General features: G+C 36.2%; 1 protein-coding gene across 1 annotated transcript in view; it reads right to left on the bottom strand.

Annotated features, from left to right (window-relative positions):
- LOC137385758 (low-density lipoprotein receptor-related protein 6-like) overlaps positions 1-23,352 on the bottom strand; it is a 45,077-nt gene extending 21,725 nt beyond the window's left edge. Inside the window, exons 1-10 of the mRNA XM_068072298.1 lie at positions 22,537-23,352; positions 19,053-19,292; positions 13,907-14,081; positions 11,260-11,463; positions 7,983-8,173; positions 7,519-7,653; positions 6,815-7,012; positions 6,441-6,636; positions 4,597-4,847; positions 1,263-1,409 (exon numbers count right to left, since the gene is read on the bottom strand). Coding sequence (XP_067928399.1) covers positions 1,263-1,409; positions 4,597-4,847; positions 6,441-6,636; positions 6,815-7,012; positions 7,519-7,653; positions 7,983-8,173; positions 11,260-11,463; positions 13,907-14,081; positions 19,053-19,292; positions 22,537-22,642 — 1,843 coding nt within the window. The 5' untranslated portion in view covers positions 22,643-23,352. The remainder of the gene's footprint in view (positions 1-1,262; positions 1,410-4,596; positions 4,848-6,440; positions 6,637-6,814; positions 7,013-7,518; positions 7,654-7,982; positions 8,174-11,259; positions 11,464-13,906; positions 14,082-19,052; positions 19,293-22,536) is intronic.
- Between the last annotated feature and the right edge of the window lie 268 nt (positions 23,353-23,620).

Genomic DNA, 23,620 nt, shown 5'->3' with positions numbered 1-23,620 from the left:
ATGTCATTCGAGAGACAGAATTGACAAGATAACCTTGACATAGTATTTTAACCATCAATTAGTAGCTTTCCAAGACTGAAGATTTGGTTTTTCGGCATAGGAATGAGTTTGTATGTTGAAGAATAGTTTGCTGATACATTCAGGTTTTTTTGTTTGAAGTACGTGGAAGAACTAGGTTGATCGATGTATCATATTCATATTCTGCATATCGAGTCATGTCACCCTGATATATTGATGAACTATTAATGATTAGAGATATAATAAGGACAATCTTAAAACGATTTATATCAGTCATCAATTACAACAGTGTCAATGTCCTTGACACTCAAACCACTGTGACAATTATTGGTTATGCATTGGCTCGTGTTGACAAACATTTGAACCAGAGGATGCGCTATGGAGCTCGACACATCCTCACACGACAGCTTTGTCAACATAGTATCATCTCAATGCATACTCAACCTTATGCAAAATATTTATGTAATGCATCTAGCCAATTAAGTCTATTCACTCCACCAGAGCAATGCATTCATTCATTCCATGATTCAAGGCTATGGCTTCAATGCATCTGCACAATCTGTCTATGCAATTGCTTCTATGCAAAGCATTTACTAAATATATATACATCTGTATAACTAATCGATCATTGCAATGTGTCAATTCAACACAACCTATGCGATACGTCTGACCACTGCAGCCTTTTAAGATGCGGTTGGTTTCTCTACGCGTCACGTAGCATTGAAAAATGAGGTATGCAACAAGCATTTATTTAGTCCTACGCGTTTCCATAAACTTATCTTTCAGAGTTATCTTTTCCATGCCACTTTCAATAATGTGACCAAAACAGTAATTACTCTACGGATGACGACCCCCACCCCAACCCCGAATGAATCCACTAAAACATTTTAGCATACACTGACAATTTGTTTTATAAAGTAAACATTCGATTATCGAAGCCTGCAAACACTAAACCATTTATAAATATATCATTATATGGCTTTGAATGATGCACTGACACGCATATGCTTATCCTCCTTCAACAAATCCAACTTGATTCTTGTGTACCCATGTCTACCCCTCAATCATGGCAAAAACTACCATAATTTTTCTACAATTGTGGGGGATACATGATTGAAATCTGAACCCCACACACTACTCTAAATGTTTAGCCCATACACTATTAATCTTCTCACCACCTGCATCTGACAAGCATATCAGGTACTGTCAGCAGTGACATGCGGTATGAAAGACTGGACACTTACAGGAACGATTGGGTTCCATGGCGATGGCTCTAATAGACATGAGGTCTGGCAACTGGTCAACTACAACCTGTCGTGTTTCAGATGGTATCAACTTGTGTACCCTCTCTATTGTCCTTCTCTGCCAGTCTGTCCAGTATATATAATTGCCTAGAAAAAACAATCCAGTCATAGTCATATGCCCAATCATCATATATTTTGCAACATATTTAAAATAAATGGAACTTATCCAAAGTTTGTATCGCTTTGGGGACTAGTATTAATCTCAACAATCTGCCTGACAGAAGGGTGATAAATTCCTGAATTTTAATGTTTCATGCATATTTTTACAAGCAATTTATAAATTCCCATCATTATTTCTACTTCAATTTTTTTTATTTTTCAAAAAGTGCGGTCCTGGTTTAGCTATATCAATTAACAGAAGATCAAGTCCTGGTTCAATCTGACCAATTATCATGTAGTATGAATTCTGGTTACCAATTACTATATTTAGCAGCTAAACCACATTACCTGCATCCTGGTCCAACCATAATAATTACCTGAAGCCAAAGGTACTGGTTCAACCTTACCAATCACACTCATTGCAATAATCTTAGTTGAACCTTTTCAAAAAACCATAAAACAAGAACTCTGACCCAAATTATATTGTTTATCTCTTTCAAACTATATGAAGTAAGTTGACCGTACACTCCTGTAGCAGCCTACCTGTAGTTGCTGTAGCAGCCTACCTGTAGTTGCTCATTACAGAAAATAGACAAGTTAACAGTAACTGGAGATTCATATCTCTGACGGCAATCACCATCAGCTATCATCTGTGTTATTTTGAAACAGTTTGTAGCAGGAAATCAACCAACACCAAAGTAGCTATAGTTTTCATTGACTACCTATAAATTATTGGTATTATTGTAAAACCAATATATTATAACTGCGATGTTGACATCGCAGTAAAAATATATATCGCATATATTCACATAAATTAACTACCTATTGTATATGCACATATTAAGCCCCATGGAAAAATAGCTCATTTTTCTCAAATAACCTAAACCTCTGAAATAAATCTAATACAGCAAATCTATTCTATTTATTCTATGAATCCGTGCAGTTTTATTAAACGAATTACTATAAAAACGTTTACTTGAAGGCCAAATCTAACAAAACGCCACTATAAGAGAAGGGCTGAAAAATACAGTGCCATGGCGCTCAAATAGAGGTTTTACGGAAATAATAATAAAGAGGTCAACTGGAGTGGTCAATTAGACAGTTGTGAATAGAAGTTGAAATCAGAATTATCTCTTTTTATGCGAGTATTTTGGCACAATCATTACAGAATCCTCAAATGGAAGCATGTTAGATATTACTACTACCAGTCCTAGCCACCCGCGTAAACAGGTGCATCATATGACAACTTTCATTGTGGTTTTTCTTCTTTGAAAAAATCTGACTACAAAATTGGGGTATGTAAATACATTGACTACACTGAATGTTCTCAACTTTCGAGCTGCACCACTGCCCACTATGCAGACAGAGAAAGAAGGTGAAAAAAAGTCAGCGCTCATGGTTGAGTGATGGCACTAAAGAGTTATTTTAGATGCAGACAAAAACATTTCAAGGCAAGCAAAACAGCGAACTGAACTTGAAAAGTGAACTATAAACTGGCAAAGAGTCAGATTTACTGTCACTGTTGATATTATATTTGAGCATAAACAAACGCGTAAACAATTCTGACACAACGATGACAAGCCCGGTTGTTTGTGGTAACTTGAAATGACACGTTAGATAACAAGAGGAGCTAGTGAAATAGCTTAAGTGTCACATTCAGGATGTTGTGGCAGACTGACAAGCCGCGCAGGTTTCTAGCTGAGCTGACACCAGGCATCCACACAACATCTGCCAACATTCTCGAAAGGCATGCCACTGGAATGGCTGGAGCCAGTGTCATGATGCTAACGAATGAACGTGACAATGTTTTTCTGTTTTGAAATGATGAAAAGGGTGCAGAAGTTATGTGCAAATAACTAATCGTTTTCATCGCTTAAAGCGGTGTCTTAGCGGCACAAAGCTCAAGAGAAGTGTATTCATATAGCAAAGAGAAGACAACTTTCAAAACTTAGCCTGTGAAGCGACAGAGCTTTAAGTTATGGGTCTTTGGCTTTAGGATGTATGTACGTGATGAATTATTCAATGCAATTTTGACAAAGTAATGTATCGGTATTCTCAGGTGAACAACAACTTAAGCCTTTGCCAGGTGAAATGCCTATATTTGCTATTAACCAACTGCTTTAGAAGAGTTTTTAACACTCTGGGTCTGTCACACACTTGCTATTCAATGCCAACTAACTAATCATGAGCTGAGCCATGAGAGAGCATCATTGCCTTGCATCATCGCAAGACAAATCTAAGTAGCAGAGCCATCAGCCATACTCTCATCTCCAACCGTGTGCTATGTGTTTATTAATCGTTAACTCATCTCAAACCAATAACTAATACTGGTTTAATTAATGGCTGCTTTTATTATTATACATTTATTATTATTTATAAAAACAATGAATTCAATAATTTTAAATTTGGATTATTGGTGTACTCTTTGTCTACTCACTTGACTTGATGATTGAGAAGCAAGCAAGGGAACACGAAGAGCAAAAGAGTTATTAACTCCTGTACATCCTCATCCTAGCGTCTCTCTAACCTTATATCTCTTAGACTATTTGCAAGAGTGTGACCAGGCCTTTGCATGTTTATAAATATAGTAATCTAAAGCAGTTTGCATTCTTAGGCTTCGTATCAAAGTTAGTAACAAACAAACTCTAACACTCATCGATTCAACTTTAGACCGGCAGCTGCCTGCTGACTCAAGCTCAGTTTTCTCTTTCCAAAATGTTTAGACTAGAACTTGAAAGCAATTGATCAAACTTGTCACCCATTACTCCCTTCAAACAAAACAGTAATTAACTTACAACAATAGACAGAAAAAGCAATAGGTAACTATGAAATTAATTACTCTCTCACTTTACCAAAAATTTATGTAAAAATATTTTTATGACAGTATAGCGCTTTTTCATAACGATATAAAGTAGAAGTCTAACCGCTTGAGTACGGTCTAGAATGAGTAATAATAATTTGTACAGATATGCTAATCTCCAGGCAACATTGTCCTTTTATTACCCTTCCAGCAGTAGTGTCTACAACTCATTCACGCGTATAACTAGAGTCAAAGGAAGAGAATCAACCCAGATTTTGGTTGCTGTACCTAAACTGATAACGCTCTGATGGGTTTTCCGTTTGGTTTCAAGCGATGAGTTGAAGAAAATAGGATGAGCTAATAAAAGACACCCACCCGCTACATCAAAGCCAAACACGTGCGGCAGCTGACTGTCCACAATGATCTTCCTGTCTGTCCCATCTAAGTTAACCTGCTCAATTTTGTCCAACTTGGCATCCGCCCAATACAATCTCTGGTACTCAAAGTCTATCGCGAGTCCATTGGGCCAGCCAATGCTGCTGTTGATCAGGGTTTGCCTCATTGAACCATCCATTGCTGCCATCTCGATCTTGGCATGCGTACCCCAGTCTGACCAGTATATGACCCTGAAGCACAACTCTCAACGATTATTAAACAAAATTGACAGCATGCTGCTTGCACAAATTCTGTACTGCATACATTCTAAAGTAGAATTATATGTTGGTATAGGTTATACGCAGATGAAACAAGAGAAGGCATGCTGATGCATGCTACGTAAGCAGACATAATAAGAAAAGCATAACGGTGCCAGATATATGAGCCATGTGTGCCAGGCAGAGGGAGAAAAATGATAGCTTGACAAGGAAAGACAATTGTGACACTATTTACTGATCAGCCATGACATGCCATGTAAATCGGACATGTCCGAGTGTCACAGGCTAGGTTACACAATTAATAGTCTTCCCTTCAGTTTGTACACTCGCTGTATCCGTTAGACCCATTGCTTCCTAATCTTAACATGAAATTAAACCTTTCCTACTACAGTGCTGGTCAGACTGGTCTTCTATTAGAGATAAATACAAAGATATGGAAGTATTTTATAGCGAACTTGAAGCAATTGCTAGCGTACATTACAACCTGGTAGACTTGAAGCTCGATGGGGCCAGAGAACAGGCTTGAACAAGTGACAAGCATTGGCCCATCTGCTGCTGTTCTTACATAAAATGCTAGAGGTATGCCAACAAGCAGATCTCTGATCGAGCCACTAATTAGAAAAGCCGTTAATTTCGAGGAGTAGGAGGTATATCCCATAAACTCTAGGCATTGTAGGTCAATACACCTTAGCTTGCCGCAGAGCAGCAGCATTATCTCTATTTTTTGAGAAAAGATACTCGGTCTACCAATCGTGAATGCACACAAAAATGCCATACAAGGTCAATGAAACTCTCTTACAATCAAAAATAGAAAAGGAATGATGCAGCCCTTCTTTTTCTCACATGAAGTTAGGTTAGGCGTCTGTGGAATCTAAATGACTAACAAGAAATGAAACAGCTAAAACAAACTTTTCTTCTTAAGCAGCACACCAAGTAGTGAGTAGTTAAGCCGGTCTTATAATGATGTATGCATGGCTGGACAGATGCTTTACTGATTTACAGAAATTTTTACTGTTACATCGATATGAGCGATAGCTGATCTTTTGTATTGATAAAGGCAAGGACACTAGAACCAATATATTTGGAGAGCAACAATGGAAAATAAATCAACAGGCTGGTGAATGCATAACGCCCGCGTATCCTAAGTTACCTTCATTACGCACATTTTTCTGGTGACAGAAATGATTCTGCTGCCATTGCAATGAATTTCAAACCTTTTGCCATCTTATTGACCAATGTTGAAGAGATTTTATATATTACAAACACGAGTATAAAGATATGAAGAAAACTTTGTCACACTTGGATGTTTACAATGCGTGAGCTGAACAATGATGCGTAAGACATCCGTATATAGGAAAAACATGATGTAGCTCTAAGACTACACAACATTACTGACCAATGCTTGAGTCTGAGTCTACAAGCTATTGCACAATGCAGAGTATGATGGGACACTTCGATACAAAATCAATAACTAAGGCAACAAAACTCTTGGCATCATTATGCGATATAGATGATAGGCTGCCCTGACCAAGAGTTTCCTAATTTGCCCAAAAATAACTAGCTTACCCATTCATAGGATCCAAGGCTATGGCGCGCGGTTCTTCCAAGTCATCAGATATAATGACACGCCTTGATGAGCCATCCAATCGAGCAACTTCTATCCGATCTGTTCCCGTATCAGTCCAAAAAATGTTCCTGCTTACCCAGTCGACAGCGATGCCATCAGGGTTGAGGACCTCAATGCTGACTATCGTATCCTTTCCTGTCAAGCCCATTAAACAGTTAAGAATAAGCCTTAGTCAAACAAAAGCCACATGCCGGCTCCACGGACCTTTATCAAAATCCCAATAAATACATGTTTGCAAAGCATCCCATGATTTAACAAGAATGCTACGATCAGAATGGATAACACAAAAAGCATAACAAATTTAAATGCTTACTTGAGCCATTCAATAGAGCTCTGTTGATAACCCGTTCCTCATCATCTGTCCAGAAAACATATCCATCTATAGGATCATAGTCTATGGCAATAGCATGTGACACTTCGCCAACATCAATGATAAAGTCTGTGTAATCTGGAGTATCCAGAGAGATCATTCGGAGGTCAACTCTCCTCGCCAGGAATATCATCTTTTGCACTGGAACAAACACAGAATCTCATATCACTAGTCAGCAAACCGTACACCAATTTCGATCTCAAGGTATTAGGACACACATAACTTCAGACCTTCAAATCAGTAGAAAAGAGTGCATTGGGCTGTGGTAGAAAAGATGCGCCTCAGCATCAAGCCAGGGCTTCATGAGTGAAATAGTAAAAGTAATTTAGGACATATATTCACTATTGCGATATAGCCTAGCTATCATTCTCCATAGTAAACCAGCAAAAATGCTGGAAAGTTCCACACAGTATCTTCTAGTTCGACAAGAATCAACAGCAAATAAACAAAATCTAAAGACTTGATACAGAGTTGCTTCAGTTGTAGTTATCAAGGTCGCAATATAAAAAAGCAAAAAGACAGCAATTTACTTTCTGAGAATACAGATGTGGCAAGTCGACCTGCAGTCGACAAATGAGAATGCTGAGCTGGGTGGTAAATGACTACACACACATACCAACCATAAAGCCGAAGTCAGCAGAGCTTACCATCGGCACAGGTGAGGTTGTCAGCGTTGAGGAGTGTTCCGGTAGGACAGGCACAATTGAGACCTCCTTCTGGAGCGAGTAGACACAGATGAGAGCAGCCGCCATTGTTAACGGCGCATGGGTTGGTGACAGGAACTGAGAAAACAAAGAAACTCGCGATAAGTTGTGTTTCTGGTGTACAGCACACTCCAGTACTCTAGTGTACAGCACAATCCTGTACTCTGGTGAACAGCATACTCCAGTACTCTGGTGTACAGCACACTGCAGTACTCTAGTGTACAGCACACTCCAGTACTCTCATGTACAGCACACTCCAGTACTCTCATGGACAGCACACTCCAGTACTCTGGTGTACAGCACACTCCAGTACTCTGGTGCGAACTACTCACCATCTCAACAACTGACCAATATAAAATGAATGATTGTACATTTAATTGATTAATGGATAGCATTGTAGGTATTACCTTGTCTGGCAGGTTCATATATATCTATATCCATGGGCGCAAAAAGGTTGCCTTGCACCTTCGAAATGGTTGAACAGTCCGCCTTTTTACATGAAAAAACACTTTTGTTCCTCCAGTCAGTCCAATAAAGCGAGTCGTCGTACTCCGTGATAGCAAATGGATGGGAGAGAGAGCCAGACTTAACGACTGTTCTGTAGTATCAACACACTTCTATTAAAAACTATGCACATCAACCACACCTCACAATCAAAGTATTAAATCTCTATGAACCATAGTAATAATTATTTCAAAACCACAATAATCTTCATTATGTGCACAATTTGCTAATTATTTTTTATTCCAATGTTACAACGGATTCCTACAAGACCAGGCTACCTTACAAAAGTTTGTTGCGCATCTCAAAAGCTTTCAGCCGTTTTTACGAAATCCAAAATAAACACATCCTATTTAAAATATCTAAAATATTCGACAGCAGTGGTTAAACTACCTACAACACAGCAGTAGTTAAACTACCTACAATACAAGGCAGCAGTAGTTAAACTATCTACAATACAAGTAGTTAAACTATCTAGAATACTTTTGCAAAAGGCTTTTTAAAAAAATATTCAGCGATTTTATGAGGTTGCAGGCTTGCAAGAGCAACACATCAAGTAATGCATAGCTAGTTAATGCATAGCTAGTTAATGCATTGCTAGTTAATGCATAGCCAGTTAATGTATTGCTAGTTAGTGCATTGCTAGTTAATGCATTCCTAGTTCATGCATTGCTCGTTAACACATTGCTAGTTGATGCATAGCTAGTTAATGCATTGCTAGTTAATGCATAACTAGTTAATGCATAGCTAGTTAATGCATTGCTAGTTGATGCATAGCTAGTTAATGCATTGCTAGTTGATGCATAGCTAGTTAATGCATAGCTAGTTAATGCATTGCTAATTGATGCATTGCTACTTAATGCATTGCTACTTAATGCATTGCTACTTAATGCATTGCTAGTTAATGCACTGTTAGTTAATACATTGCTAGTTTATACCAAGAACATTCTGACACCAAAGCATACATTTGTGTTAGAAAATGATTTACGCAGATGATAACTATCATAATTGCTTAGACGTAAGTCTAGGAAAAATGAACCGAACTGCTACGTATTTGATGAATTTTTGTGAGAATCGTTCGTAGAGCCCAAAAATGATCACAACCTTCAATAGAGATTTTAGTCTTTTAAAAAATATATGGAAAAAATTTATCACAGTCAAAAATGCAGATTTTCTCAATGCGACTAGGCCATCCAGCTGGAATCTAGTTCTTAGTAATGGATTAGAAGCTAGTTCATCTTAAACTCCAATGTAACGAGGAATTTGTTTTACAAGGTGGTGCAATTTAACGCTTAGTTTTACACCAGTTGTGAAGGTTGCCTAGAATTGTGAAACCAAATCAGCAAACTGAGCAAATAATGTCGAGTCACCATAAAGTCGAGTTATCCTAAATTGCTTTGGCGGAAGATTCTCCTTCAAAGATCTGAAGTAAACGTGACATTTAGTAAGCTGTTTATATTTCCTTTTTCACATGATTTTTGATGTAACTGATCTGTTGTATTTTCCGCTGTTTCCTTATCAATTTCTGCAATTTTCTGTATTGTATCTTAACATAGAATGCTTTCGCTGCTTTATGAGCAAAACATACAAAATGTCTACCTCTTGTTTTCTATTTTCATCATCGTAGATAGAAAACTTTTTATTTAAAATAAACACAATCTATCTACCCATTTATATTTATAATATGTAGTATACAGTACAGTTTATGATGTGAAATGTTAAAAAAATGCTTTACCGAAGTTGTTTTCTCGGCTTGGAATGGATTAAAATTTACATACATTAATTCTAATGGGATTAATTGTTTCGGATCTCGAACAACTCGGTTTTCGAACAACCTTCCGGAACGGATTATGGTAAAGAACCGAGGTTCCACTGTAGTTCGAAATTGGATATAAATGTGGACCAGTTTCAACCTAGAAGAATTTATAAAACTTTTTTTTATAAAATAAGTTTTTCTAGTATCATCTTGACACAGTCACACCGAAAATCTCAAACAAATTGTTTTACATTTAAAATCAAGATATAATTGTGAAATAGTTTATATAATGCTTTTTATTTGCATATATATGTATTTATTCACTGATCTCGATTTATTTATAAGTCAAATTTTAATTAAGCAGTTACAAATGAGCGTTTTTCTGTTAGTTTAGGAATTAAAGTCTACTCCAGACCTATCAATTAAGGAAGCAGGGTTTTGTCTGGCGTGAAATGCCGCTACTAAAACCTTTAATAGCAATATACTTTGTTAATGCGAAACTTTGCCCTATAGTCAAATCTGTTTGAAACTATCGAGGAGTGAGAATGGAAGTAATAATTTAGTTTGGCAAAATGTCAAATACCAATCAGATCAAATATTTACTCTGTGACATGTTCAGATAATCTGACGGACAAGTTTAGCTTGAGCTTTTGCCAAATACCTTTGGCGTTATATTATTGTGCGTATTTAATGCAGCTGTGCCGAAAACACCTCGAATACTCAAACATTTTGCATGATGAATGGCCATCACAGATGGTAAGAAAGAGCGCAAACTAATTCCGCTCTGAACCAGCAGTGGAGTGGTGCAAGCATTATATTAATACCATTGATAAATTGGACAACAATGAAGAAATTTAATTCTTATCCAAATAGCAAAAGGAGTCCGATTGCAACTATGACTGGATTTGTTTAGGTAGGTACACTGGGTAGGTTTAGTTAATCTTAACGATGAACTTACGTTCAGATTCAAGAAAGTGCGATTATGACGTCTATAGTTGCAAAGAGAGCGACAGAATAGAGACGTGTAATGCAGCAACTTCAACGACGCAATAGCCGATATCGATAACTATATAACTATAGATCGTCATAACTATTATAGATGTCATATAGACATCTTTCGCTTGAATCTGAGCATTTTAACCGCATACCAGTTTTGTTGATTTTAATCTTGAAACATCCTGGCAGTCAGATGACCTCAAACATCAAAAACAATCGCAAATGATAAAAAATACTGATACTTTCTGATGAAATCCACTAAAATTTTGTGAAAGTTCATTATTAACCAGCAGCCACAACTCATCAAAAACAAATCACTAGCCTGTCTAGAGGCCTTTTAGAATCACTTAGATGGTTCAGTTTATTCAAGGATACTCAGATCACACTCTGCTGCAACAGATATTTGACAATAGTTATTTACTAATATGTACCTGTTGCTACCATCGAGGTTCACCGAGTGAATGTAGCTGAGGGAGGCATCTACCCAGTAAACCAGGTCCTGCTCATAATCAATTGTCAGTCCATTTGGCCAGACAATTAAATCGGCAACGATAGTCGACCGAGTGGCTAGGTCGCCATTCATACCAGCTCGTTCTATCTTAGGCTCTTGGCCCCAGTCAGTCCAATACATGTACCTATAGCAAAAATAACATTGAAACAGCCACCTGTTGACTCCTGTCAAAGCATTAAAACAACTGTAGATGTCTCACTCAGTGCGATTGACACTAATTCAATTTGACCACTATTTATTACATTCAATGAAACAGTTACTTCTTGGCGCAATCGAAAGCAGTTATGTGCAATCCCGCTGGCCTAAATCCCAATCGATTTTCATAAAATAATGGCTCATGAATAAGCATGAATCAAAGATATAAATACCTCCTCTGCCAAATGCTTTTATGACAACAACCTCTGACAAATATGAGATGTTTTTCCAAACATTCATTCAATTGCATGCACAATAGCAAATAATTCTTTCCCATTCATCCATTTATTTACATTTCATACCGACACATGTCAGATTGACAGAGTGTCAAAACACAAGGTGCAGCAGCTAGGTATCTATACAAAGCAGGTCTTTAGCATGCTATGTAGGGGACATTACTTGGGGACATGGCGGGCACTAGCCTAGCATGCCTTTGTTGAGCTGCACGCATTACACCTAAACCTGGACTGCTGAAGGTCAGGTCTATTCAGAGCAAACATGAAATCTTATGAAGATGAATATACTGGTGTAATTTTGTAGCGATGTCTCGCCCTCACTAAGGATGCTTTGGCATTTCCTACAGGTTCAAGCAACATAAACCTCAAAATATATCCAAGGAGAAATAGGGTGCACTATAAGCCATAAGGATTAATTTAATTCTATGCATATCAAAAAATTTGGAGTTATCCCCTATATGTCACCTTCGGCGATACTTTCAACTGATACTGAATCCAATAAAACATTTTTAACATAAACCAAACGCGTTTGCCATAAGGTAAGCATTCAGTTATCGCTGCCTGCAAACAAATTATTCATAATGATCTAGGTCTTCAGACTTTAATGATACATCAATGTTAACAGGTTCTACCCTCGTGTTTTCCAAAAGCCAGAAAATACCCAAATTTCCAACAGTCTAGAGGGTTTGCGATTGGAATCCAATTGTCTCTCATGCAACCCAATCCCTGCCTTGGTACCTAGCAACCTGAAAGCAACCCAATCGCTGCCTCAGTGCGTAGGAAACTGAAAGCAACCCAATCACTGCCGCGGTGTGTAGGAAACTGAAGATATATTTTAGCAATATTAATAAATAAACATTCTCGTAGATCACATGCATAAGCTCGTTTTCCTAAAAGGATGAATTGAATTTGTTTGACTAGTCTACACATGCACTCAATAAAATGTCCGTGTAGTGCCATGAAATACTTATATTGAGTACTTAATATTGACTGCTACCTGATGGGTTGGGGTGAAAAAGGAAATGAGGGTGTAAGCACGATCCTGCGGGTTATTTACATGCATCAAAGGTACAAGAAAAATTTTGACTCAATTAAAAGTAGAATAAGGGTTTTTGATGAGCCAAGTTTATGATTGCGCTAATTATCATAATTGCAATATATAGCTTGACGTTGAGTCATTGTCCATGGTATCGATTTGACTAACAAAAAATCATACATTAAAAATTGGTAAACTATACCCATGCACCGACATCATACCAAAAAGGAGGAAATTGGATCAATCCAATTGTTGAAAAAATTTCAAATATAGATCTTGTCAAGAAAATGTTGTGAATGAAAGAAAGTTGACCAAAGTGCTGCGCAAGAAAGAAAGCCGACCCTGAAAGATCGACTCGATTGTACTGACAAGTAGCTGGAGCATAGCAATAAATATTGCAGACAACTTGCATATAGACAAGCAAATATTTCCAGAAATAAATAATATATTAAAATACAAAGGAGCAAAAAAGTCATACAATTTCTTCGGTATGTAATACGGTCAAGGTCGCTACAGTTCTAACTTTGATATTTTTAAACAGAAAAAGTGATGTCATGAATTTAAAAAATATTGATTCTGTAAAATCTTGCAGATCAGCTAACAAATCTCACGATTTTACATTTTAGCATGATCAATGTTTTGAAAACCAACCAAGTTTTGGTCGCGGACAATAGTTGATTGCAGGCGATGTGTAAGCGAATGAGGGGGGAATATCAAGAGCGGCTGAACAAGATCTGATACAAAGCTCTTTCCACCTCGGTTACAGACAACCATATTGACATTGTTCATATGGCAGCGCCAGAAATATGTGAGAATAAGCACCATTGAGACTAAATCTACCAATGACAATGTTCTGGCAGATGTCAACTGTCAAGGTATATCACATATTGTCATACAGAAATCCATATTAATTGCTTAACAATCACATGGAAAAATTGCCAATGTAATGTTATTTGAAACAAAACCAAAAGCAGAAGGCTTGGCATGTATGATAAACTACAAGCCAATAACATGACATTGAAAAAAATGCGCCAGTAAAAACACAAAAATGCGACACGTTAGATATTTGTAAAGCATGAACAGGAAAACAGATTACGAACCCATTGCGAGGGTCAAGGGCGAGTGCTCTTGGTTGGTCCAGCATATCATAATATAAGATTTTCCGGTGCCGGCCGTCCGGCAATTCACACACTTCGATCGTCTGTTCTCCAGAATCTACCCAGTAGAGTTTCCTCGTCACCCAGTCTATCGCCAAACCAGCGAGTGATTGCAAACCTACAATGGTCCACAGAGTAGTAACCACAAGGAAATTTAGTGTGTAGCAATTCCGGCAGCTGGTACAAGTATAAATCAGGTTGACTGATAACTGAGTAGACAGTCCAACTACAAAACTAAACCTAAAGTAGTAAACACTTTCACGTAAGCAAAAGATAACTTTAAAATCATTATATGAGTAGATTTTCTAACTAATTGTGACTAGTTCATATAGAGTACTGAAATATATAGTGATGCCATGCAATTTAAAAAAACGCAAGGTGAAGCACTGTATTTCCGTCAAAAGCACTATTTCTACTTATTCATCATATCTGGAAAGGCTTATTACCAAGTGGTTTTGAGTGCAAATGATATAGCTTAGTATAAACTGTGACCTCTGGATGCAGACTTCACAAAATTCTGACCAACTAATGAAAGACTAACTTTCAATCAAATAACATGTCTTAATGGCCTTCCAGGTCACTAGCACAAGCAATAAATCACTGCATAAAGCCATTTGTAGGCTAACTAGAATACAATTATAGTGATGTAAAAACTGCAAAATACAAATGAATCAAATTATGTGCACTTAACTTCATGGAAGCCTGTTGGAACAGAATGTGATGAAATATTTATTGAACAAGAATAAAGTGCATTATGAGCAGCATGCTGCTCTATGAATTAACAATTCATAGAGCTTTCATAATATTAAACGATGTTAAAAACTAGCAGTGATGCATATAAAGCAATGGAACATCCAGATACAAAATAACAACAGCTCCGAAGTATGAACTATTCCAAATAGCAGTACCTAAAGAACTATCATCATTTTTTCTATTATCACATAATAGTATAATTAAAATTATTAGTTTATCAGTTCTGCAGCCATTTTAATATTTCCTGCAAATTGCGTAAAAAGTTTTAAATCCACAATCTTTTTATATAAAGTTTATATAGATAAAGATATAAAGTTTGTTATTGATTGATTGCTTTAGGTTCTTGCCTTCTTTAAGCCAAACCAGCCAAAATGAGCAATAATGAATTCTTCAAAAGTGAAACTAGGAGAATACAAAATTTCAACTCTCAAGTCAGACGACGTGAATACAATTTGATTGTTTATTGTAAGCTTGCATTTCATTAAAAATAAACCAGTAAAAGATTCTGTCTCATTTCCAAAGGGAAAAACAAGAATTTTTTCCATATCAGTTATTTCCATTAGAGATCTTTGTGTTAGACATTTATATACTAGCTGTGTTTCCCGGCCTTGCATGGGTATTAAAAATCAGTTTATAAACAATGAGAAGTAATGAGAGTTGTCTGCCACTTGCTAATAGCCTGGCACAATGCCAATGGAAAATTTGAGTAAGCTTACTGATGAGAGCTATTAATCTCGGTGACGTTAATATCAATCACCCTACGTAGTACGCAAAGCCGTTGGGTATTTGCTCCCATATAGCGACACATATCAGCTAGCGAACAAACAATCTCTGTGGCCTAATTGGACTGGTGAACGGGAGGGTCTGAGATCAAATATTCCTCGTTACGGATTCTATATTCCAAGATTTTAATAGCTATAGCTGGAGGGACACACCAACACTGAGAAATATATATATATTATATATGTATGTAGCAATCTTTCAAGATATACAAAAAACTCTGCAAGTAGTAATTTTTTGGAAGCACAAACTCTGACAAAACAGCGTTAAGAGATTATTAATCGCCTAACTTTTAGTATTAGAGTAACAGCTATTAGTTTCAACTTAAATTTCATAATTTTTAACAAAAATTTAGGATATTTTAAGCTGTAACCTATTTAATTATCAAATTAGTTAACAGTCAGTTTTTAAAAAAGAAGTTGTCTCTGCGTTGTGCTCAATCTACGCAACAGAAAATAGGTTTTGACTATTTGGGTTTACTCATGTACTGATCAAACATTTATTGAATAAAGAAAAAGTGAAATATTTACAAGGCACGATGTTATTAGTTTATTACATTGCCTGAACCACAACTAGCTTGATGGCATATAACAGCCTGCTATGATTGTATTCGCCAAGTGCAAGTAATGCAGCCAGTTTGCAGATTAGATAACAAATTCAGCCAGTCATAATCTGGGTGTTCATATCAACAAGTCAAAATGAGATGTCACCTTTAAGCTAATCATTCCAGATGACACATATCTACCTATATGGCACACTGACCTAATCTCACAGTCTAAGAAGGGTTGGTGTCTGTAGGCTGCTCAAAGCCAATTTATCGCAAATTAATCAATCACTGAGGTTATCTCTGAAAAGACGCACCGCATTCTTTTCAAGAATAAGAACCTTTCCATCATTCTAGGGTGTTTTATATCGCTATGGTAACTAACATAGAATTCAACCCATACATGTAACAGAGCACACTTCCTAAATGAGACTCTCGATAGATAAGACATGTTGAATAGTTTTTTAGTTTTTTTTTACAAAAAACATCTTACGGCTTATGAATATGTTGCACCACCATCACCACATGAATATGCAAAAAATTTTCCAAAAACACTAGAGATCAATGTATATCCCCTAAATTATTTAAATTTGATTACCAGATTATGATTAGATGAGCAAGTGTGAGGTTAGTTATTTCTTTTTTACTTTGGTAAAAATCTGACAGACATAATGTAATAGCCATCCAGAGTGAAATTTACTGAAGCTGCATGTATCTCGTGAATCAATTAAAGTATGTTTCAAAGTGTAAACTCAGCTTCTTGTCTTCGATATTGGCTAATGGTTCCAAAGAACTTTAACTATATAGAATCAAAAACAGAAGAGTCGGCGCTACCAGATAATTGGTTTAGGACGAACTCATAGTAGTGGCGACATCACAGTTCCACTAAATGAATCAAGTATTGTAAAAATTTTACACCCTAGAAAATTTATCATCGTTCTGCATTATTTAAATAATGCTATTTTTACTTCACACCTACATATCAATCTTGTATTTACTCAATGTGGGTGATCAAAATAAACAGTTCTATTAAGGACCCATCATCTGAATAAAACTAGTGGTCTAATAGCATTTAAATCGAATAAACAGCAAGATCTTTATTATTTGGATAATGGTGCATGAGAAGCTGGTGCGATAAAATCAGGAGTAAATAAGGGACAAGCTGTGACAGAAACGGAGTATCGATAGACTCATATCATTTCCATGCTTCAAAGATTGGGCTTTTACAGTAACCCTCGATTAAAGAACACACTCAGAAACTGCGAAATTTTATATCCTTTACAAAATTTTATTTATTTTTGAAAGAATGCGACCAACAAAGGTAATGCTTAATTAAAAGAAATTCAATTGTTACAACACTTGAAGGTGCCATATACTTTCTACTAAATTGTTATAACTGTTACCATGTCTATGCATATCGATACAATAAGATTTAATATAATTCGAATCAGCAGCTTAAAATGCCAATGGCCGACCATCGCTGAATGATTAATCCTAAAATGCTACAAAAATAAATCAACACCACAGGAAAATGAGAGCAAAAAATAACGAGAATCGGTATTGCTTGTCCTTGACAACTACGTAGCCCATCAACTGAATGTTGTGTTTCTAGTACAGCAAGCCTCTCGGAGCTAACAAGTTTGATTTATACAAGAGCTGCTTTGACTGCGTGACAACAAATAGGAAATAACAACTCCGATGAAGGATATTCTCAAAAGGATTAATCTCATTGGTTAGCTGCATATTGCAAGCGGCTATAAATATCTTCATATAATTACATTTTCGCCATTGTGCTGACAACGGTAACATATTTACAAATTATGGATTTTTTGGTAGATGCGGGTATAAAATGTTACACATAAATATTAATATCTATAATTGTAAAATAATATGTTTAAACTAACATTAATCTCTAAAATAAACAAGAACAAACTCTCCTACTAGTGCAAACTACACCTAAAATTGTTATGTTATGACGCAGTGAAACTGCGTGCACTACTATAAGATGGCTGAGCAGTGCGATTCAGCGACGAATAAGTGAATCCATATAATTACACTCAACACAACCAGTTAGACAAGGCATCAGCACAATAGCTGGAAGCACTGACTATTATTAGTAAAGTATTTGGAAGGTGTGCATTCTGAATAACTAACCAATAACCGTATCTAGTTTTTAACCGACACGAGTGCTGATTTAAGAACTTCCCTCATTTAGATCATAAGAAATTCTGCATTGCTGTCATTGATCAAAGTTGTGATGTTAACAATACCTGGGAGTAAAGATCTCAAATAGTACTTCAAAACTGTGATTAGCAAAAATTGGAAACGTTCTGACAGATACAATCTGTGACGATATTATTGTAAACCTTGGGGTCAAATTCAGAAAGTGCATCGTAAATTAAGAAAAAATCATGCAGTATTGTGAAATCAATTCCTAAAATAACCATCGGAAAGTTTTTTGAAGCATCAATTACATTTTCCCACTCTAACATGTATGATATAATAGTACATGGTTATGGTTAGTTACATTGCTCTATGATATGTACTTAAACTGACTCCAATAATCTAGTGATGTTTTGGTATAAGACATTAAGTTTCCATGTAGGGATGTTTGTAAAATATCGTTATAAAGCCGCTGCATGGCTTTCAGTATTAGTTATTACTGTATTACCGAAGAATACATACCATGATTCTATCAAACGCTACATTGAATATTAGCTAAAGCTGAAATTGTATACGCTTAAAAACTGAACATTAAGACTACTTTTGAATAATGGATTCAATCAGGCTAACCAACCAAATATAGATTTTGGAGAGAACCAACATTTCAATTGGATTCTTAGTGAAAAAACCTTGAAGATTAGCAGGGCACCTGATTTCAGGAAATATAACATAGCTTTACTTAACCCAAGTTCTCAATACCCACAATAGTGGAACAACCACACTGCATTCTTATACATAGGTCCTCACATCTGCCATACTTAATTACTACACAAGTATGGAGGTACTTACTAGTGGAGACAATGGCAACCGGAGAGTCCAAATGCTGAATAGTTGCACAGTATAGTGCCTCAAAGTGTTCAGTCCAGCAAATTGTAGATATATCCCTACCCGAACTGTCCTTTTCATATAAAAAATCAATGGCAGCAGCCTCCGACAAATTCGTAACCAAGACAGATGTATTCTGCACAGAGTTAGAGGAGTCGATTAAGAGGATATCTTTTCGATTGGAAAACAAAAGCCTCGGCAAACCTAAAACAAACAAGCAGACAGCGGTAAGGGTGCATTTCGAATCATACCCGCTGTGAACGACTGACGATAAAACTAATGCAAGTAATACATTAAGTTTATTTTTGTTTCACATAGCAGTGCGGTTCATCTCAAAACAAAATTCAAGTTCGAAAGAGTCAATATTAAGTCATCAGGAATGGAAATTCTAGGTATAGATTCGGCAGCGCCTAAGCTAGTTGATAGTACAAATTGACTGAGCAAAATATAGTCAAGTTGGATTATGTATGGTTCACACTGAACACAGGTTGAATTGAGAACAAATTACATTGTTATTAACCTAACATCTTGAAGGAACTATATTCCCTTCCTTATACACGTAGAAAACTCTTCTTACAACCATCTAGTCTTAGAGATACTTTGGACTCTGTCAACAACGACTGATTTTTGAAAATCTTTTGTTTAAAAACGAAAAATACATTGTAAAATAGTGATGTAGTTTTATGATGTTTACATATAGTACTTTATTTATGCATATGTTTATATATATATTATTTTGTTTACGATTGAGTACAGAAAAGGCGCTCAGATTCCAATCGCATATTTTTACAGTTCTAGAAGTACGATAGTCTTTGCCTTAATTGGGAGACTTGATAACAAAGCGAGGTAGCGTATGATGATAGTGAATAAGTGTATGCATGATGATGCATCATTGAATGCCGCGCTCATGATATTTGTAAATATTATAAAGCTTTTGGGCTTCATATCTTATATGTCACATGTCTTGTAACAAGCACATTAGGCCTGTTGAAAAAATGTTTCATTTGATTCCTTTGCGGGTCTTCGATATAGTAATCACTATGTCGATAACGTATCGCTAAAATGACTTGTAAAAAATATTTCCAAGTTTATGAATATACATACGATTAAGCGAATGCTTGCTTACTGATTTACTGCAAACTTTCTTAAATGCTTACTTTTGACATTTTGTCACGCATAGCTCTCTAGTTTACACATGGATTCTGAAAGTGCCCTAATGATATAGATTTGCAGGTCTCTGGCTGGGCCACTAATTAAGAAAGCCAATAGCTGTAAATGTTAGGCATTATAGGTCAAATCATGCCCCTTAGCTTGTTTTCTGGAACAATACTGTAGTGTTCATATTTTTATCATATTAAGTGTGATCACAAACAACGATGGCAGCAATCGTCAACAAAACTGACTGTCTCATAAACTAAAAAGCAACACCGCATTTCTTTTTCATACGGACTGGACTACCGAGTGCACCCACTCGTCGAGAACAAGGGAGATGATGCCTCCCTTAAAAACTTCTCTTTTCACGGCCATTCTCAAGACCTCATACCAATCTAGTTCGCACCTGAACAAGTTATGTAACAATGGTATCTGTCTGGTATGCCGTGTCACCTGCATGGTAATTAATTTGTCAGATGCATTTCTTTACTGATAATATTCTAGTTTTAAACTGCATGCATAATTTGTATAATACTGGTAGACTAGGAAAACCTAAATTGATATAATATTGCCAAGTGTTTATAAACATAATTTAAAACATTTGAAATGTTTAACAATCATTTTAAATTAGACATATAAAGACATTAACTGATGCGGCTAAGGCTCATCTTAGCCAAATAGGGTAGAGTAGTACAAACTTGCCAAAATTTCCCGTATACATTTGATTCATGGAACAGGTCTTTTATGCCAATGTTCACATAGGTCTATGCATCCCATCATATATAACTTCAAAAATGCTGTGAAAGAAAGTCTCCAGAAGAGTCTTCATTTAACTAGACCTACTTGTAGGAATTCAGTCAATTTAAATTGCAACTTTTTGAATATAGATGAATTGGCAATCATTACTGTATTAGCCCTAATTAAAATTAAGGGTGTCATCCAGCTTGAGGTGTAACTTTTCTGCATATAGATGAATGGTGCCAACGCACTGTAAGAAGGCTTGCTTCATTGAATCAAGTCTATCTAGGGAGTTTTCGCTTTACACAATTAGATTAGTAGCTTTTTTCAGATAGGTACGATGTGACAAAATACTTCAAAGGGTTTAGGATTATCTACATGTATGTATTATAAACTCTTGTTCTTTTTTCTAACACTACCAAAAACCTATACAAATTTGAGAAAACATAAACAATTTAAAATGACCTATGACAATGCAAATATGACAGACATTATGACTTCAAAGGGGCCTTGGAAAACACTGAAAATTGCAATTATTAACAAAAATGATACTACTTCTAGCAAAATATTAACATTACTGGGTTGAAATTGTCTGCCTTTAATAAGTTTTAATGTGAAATGACAGTGGTTATGAATTCCTACCAATAAAAAAATCACTTGACAATAACTTACCACTTAGGCTACCGATAACTTAACACTTACCATAACTTCCAAAGTAACCAGCAACTTTGGAAAATCTAAAACTTTCTAAACTTAATTTTGAAGGTGTATTATGGTATTAATTTTTCCTATGTTATGGTAACAAAAAAATAAAAGAGCCTTGCAAGAATGAGTGTTACCAGTCAGTTAGGATCAAAAATATGGTTCCACTACTGAAAGAAGACTTGACCATGAGGCATACAAAAGCATGCGCAATTAGCAGCGTGTTGTGTTTCAACAAGACAATTTTTCACTTCCCCAGTTGAAACCATGGAGAAAGAAACATTCATAACGTGAATGATGAACTCCAGACCATCCTGCTCGTTTTACATTCTTCCAAATATGTAGCTAACGCTTAATTAAATTTTTAAGCACCACTAATTAGTTTGTGCACTGATGTGAATCATTTGTAAGTTGATGGATGCTACTTTAACCCACGGCTCGCCACTTAGAATGAAGAGGGAATGCTCAGATGGGTTTGAATGTGTCATGCATTAAATAGCTCCGAACAAAGCACACGCTAATGCGTTCACAGCAAATAGTGTTTGGTAGATAACTTGACGAGGCTATACCTGCAGTTATTTATTTGGTGTTTTTTCAGCATTCTAAACATTATTATTATGAGGTCAGGTAACAGTCATAACCAGCCTCATTGGCATTCTAACATAAAAAATTAACAAACATCACAATAAATCATTTGGTCGACGATCGGCTAGTTATACAAAAGGACTAACAGAAAATACCTACAATTAGCAGGAAGGCAAATACTACTTTGCTACGCTGACATTTAATTTAGACATGTATAATAACAGTTATTGGCAGTTAGAACCATCAAAATAGCACTACTAAAACTACTCACCTTCAATACTGGACGGTAGAACAACGAAATAAGCACCAACAAACACGAGAAGACATAGCATTCTAGAACATCCTGATAAATTCTTCATTATCAGGTCATCCTTCATGTGTAACGTTTTATGCAGATGGAAAGTTACAGTTATAATTCATGCCTTGATGTCTTTGGTACGATTTGAAAAATTGTTGAATGAGCAAATATATTTATATTCCAAAGCAAGCTAATAGCTGGAAAATAAATGCGAAAACTGTCAGGGTTCCAGATTCAGCCAGGAGATAAGAAAGAATGAAATATCTTCATCAACAACATGTTAATGAGTCAGTTCTCATATTTATGGACCCATGTCCGCACTCTGGAATCTTTAGCTCCGTTAACTCATTTGAGTACATAAACAGGTTTCTACGATCCTTGTCAACAAGCTGCCTTTTAAAATATCATCGGCGTGCGTTAACGTACGGTACTCTTTCAGCACTCAGTAGTAGATAAATAATCCTTCAGATCAATAGTCCAGTGTCTCCAAAGATCAAATAATTTACTCAAACAACGAGTTATTGCAAGTAAAAACTTGATACAGTGTTGCAAATAATCACTGACAGATTGTTCTTGAAGGCAGCGTGCCTTGTCTGCTGCTGCCTCTATTCTTCTGGTAGCCCTTTTCAACGCACTCTATACAGCAGTACACCTTGACGTTGTTACCATTAGAAGTTAAGCAAATGTGTGAATTCAGACGTTGGCGGTGTACTGAAAAAGAAAACCTTATTGTATTCAGTATAAAACCAATTTACCAACCACCTTTGTATGTGTATGTTTTGGTATATCAGTCCGCACAAACCGGAAACACCTTTCTTAACTGTTCGTCACCTGCGCGAAATGAGCTGCGTTCTGCAGAACACATTTCTTTGTCGTATAACCTGGTGTTGAGCTAATAGGTAGTATAGATTAATAAATTCATACTTTTACTTGGCACAAAAACTTTATCAAACATAAGTAGCAAAAACATTTAATGTCGCGGCAAACAAAAAACATGCTCCATATGTTCACGAAACATTTATTAATAGGGAGTTGTGTTTTCGTCATCTGAAGAAAG

The sequence above is a fragment of the Watersipora subatra genome, chromosome 1 (genome assembly GCF_963576615.1).
Source record: "Watersipora subatra chromosome 1, tzWatSuba1.1, whole genome shotgun sequence".
Classification (NCBI taxonomy): Eukaryota; Metazoa; Bryozoa; class Gymnolaemata; order Cheilostomatida; family Watersiporidae; genus Watersipora; species Watersipora subatra.
The sequence above is the reverse complement of the archived record's forward strand: the minus strand, read 5'-3'. Positions and strand labels throughout refer to the sequence as shown.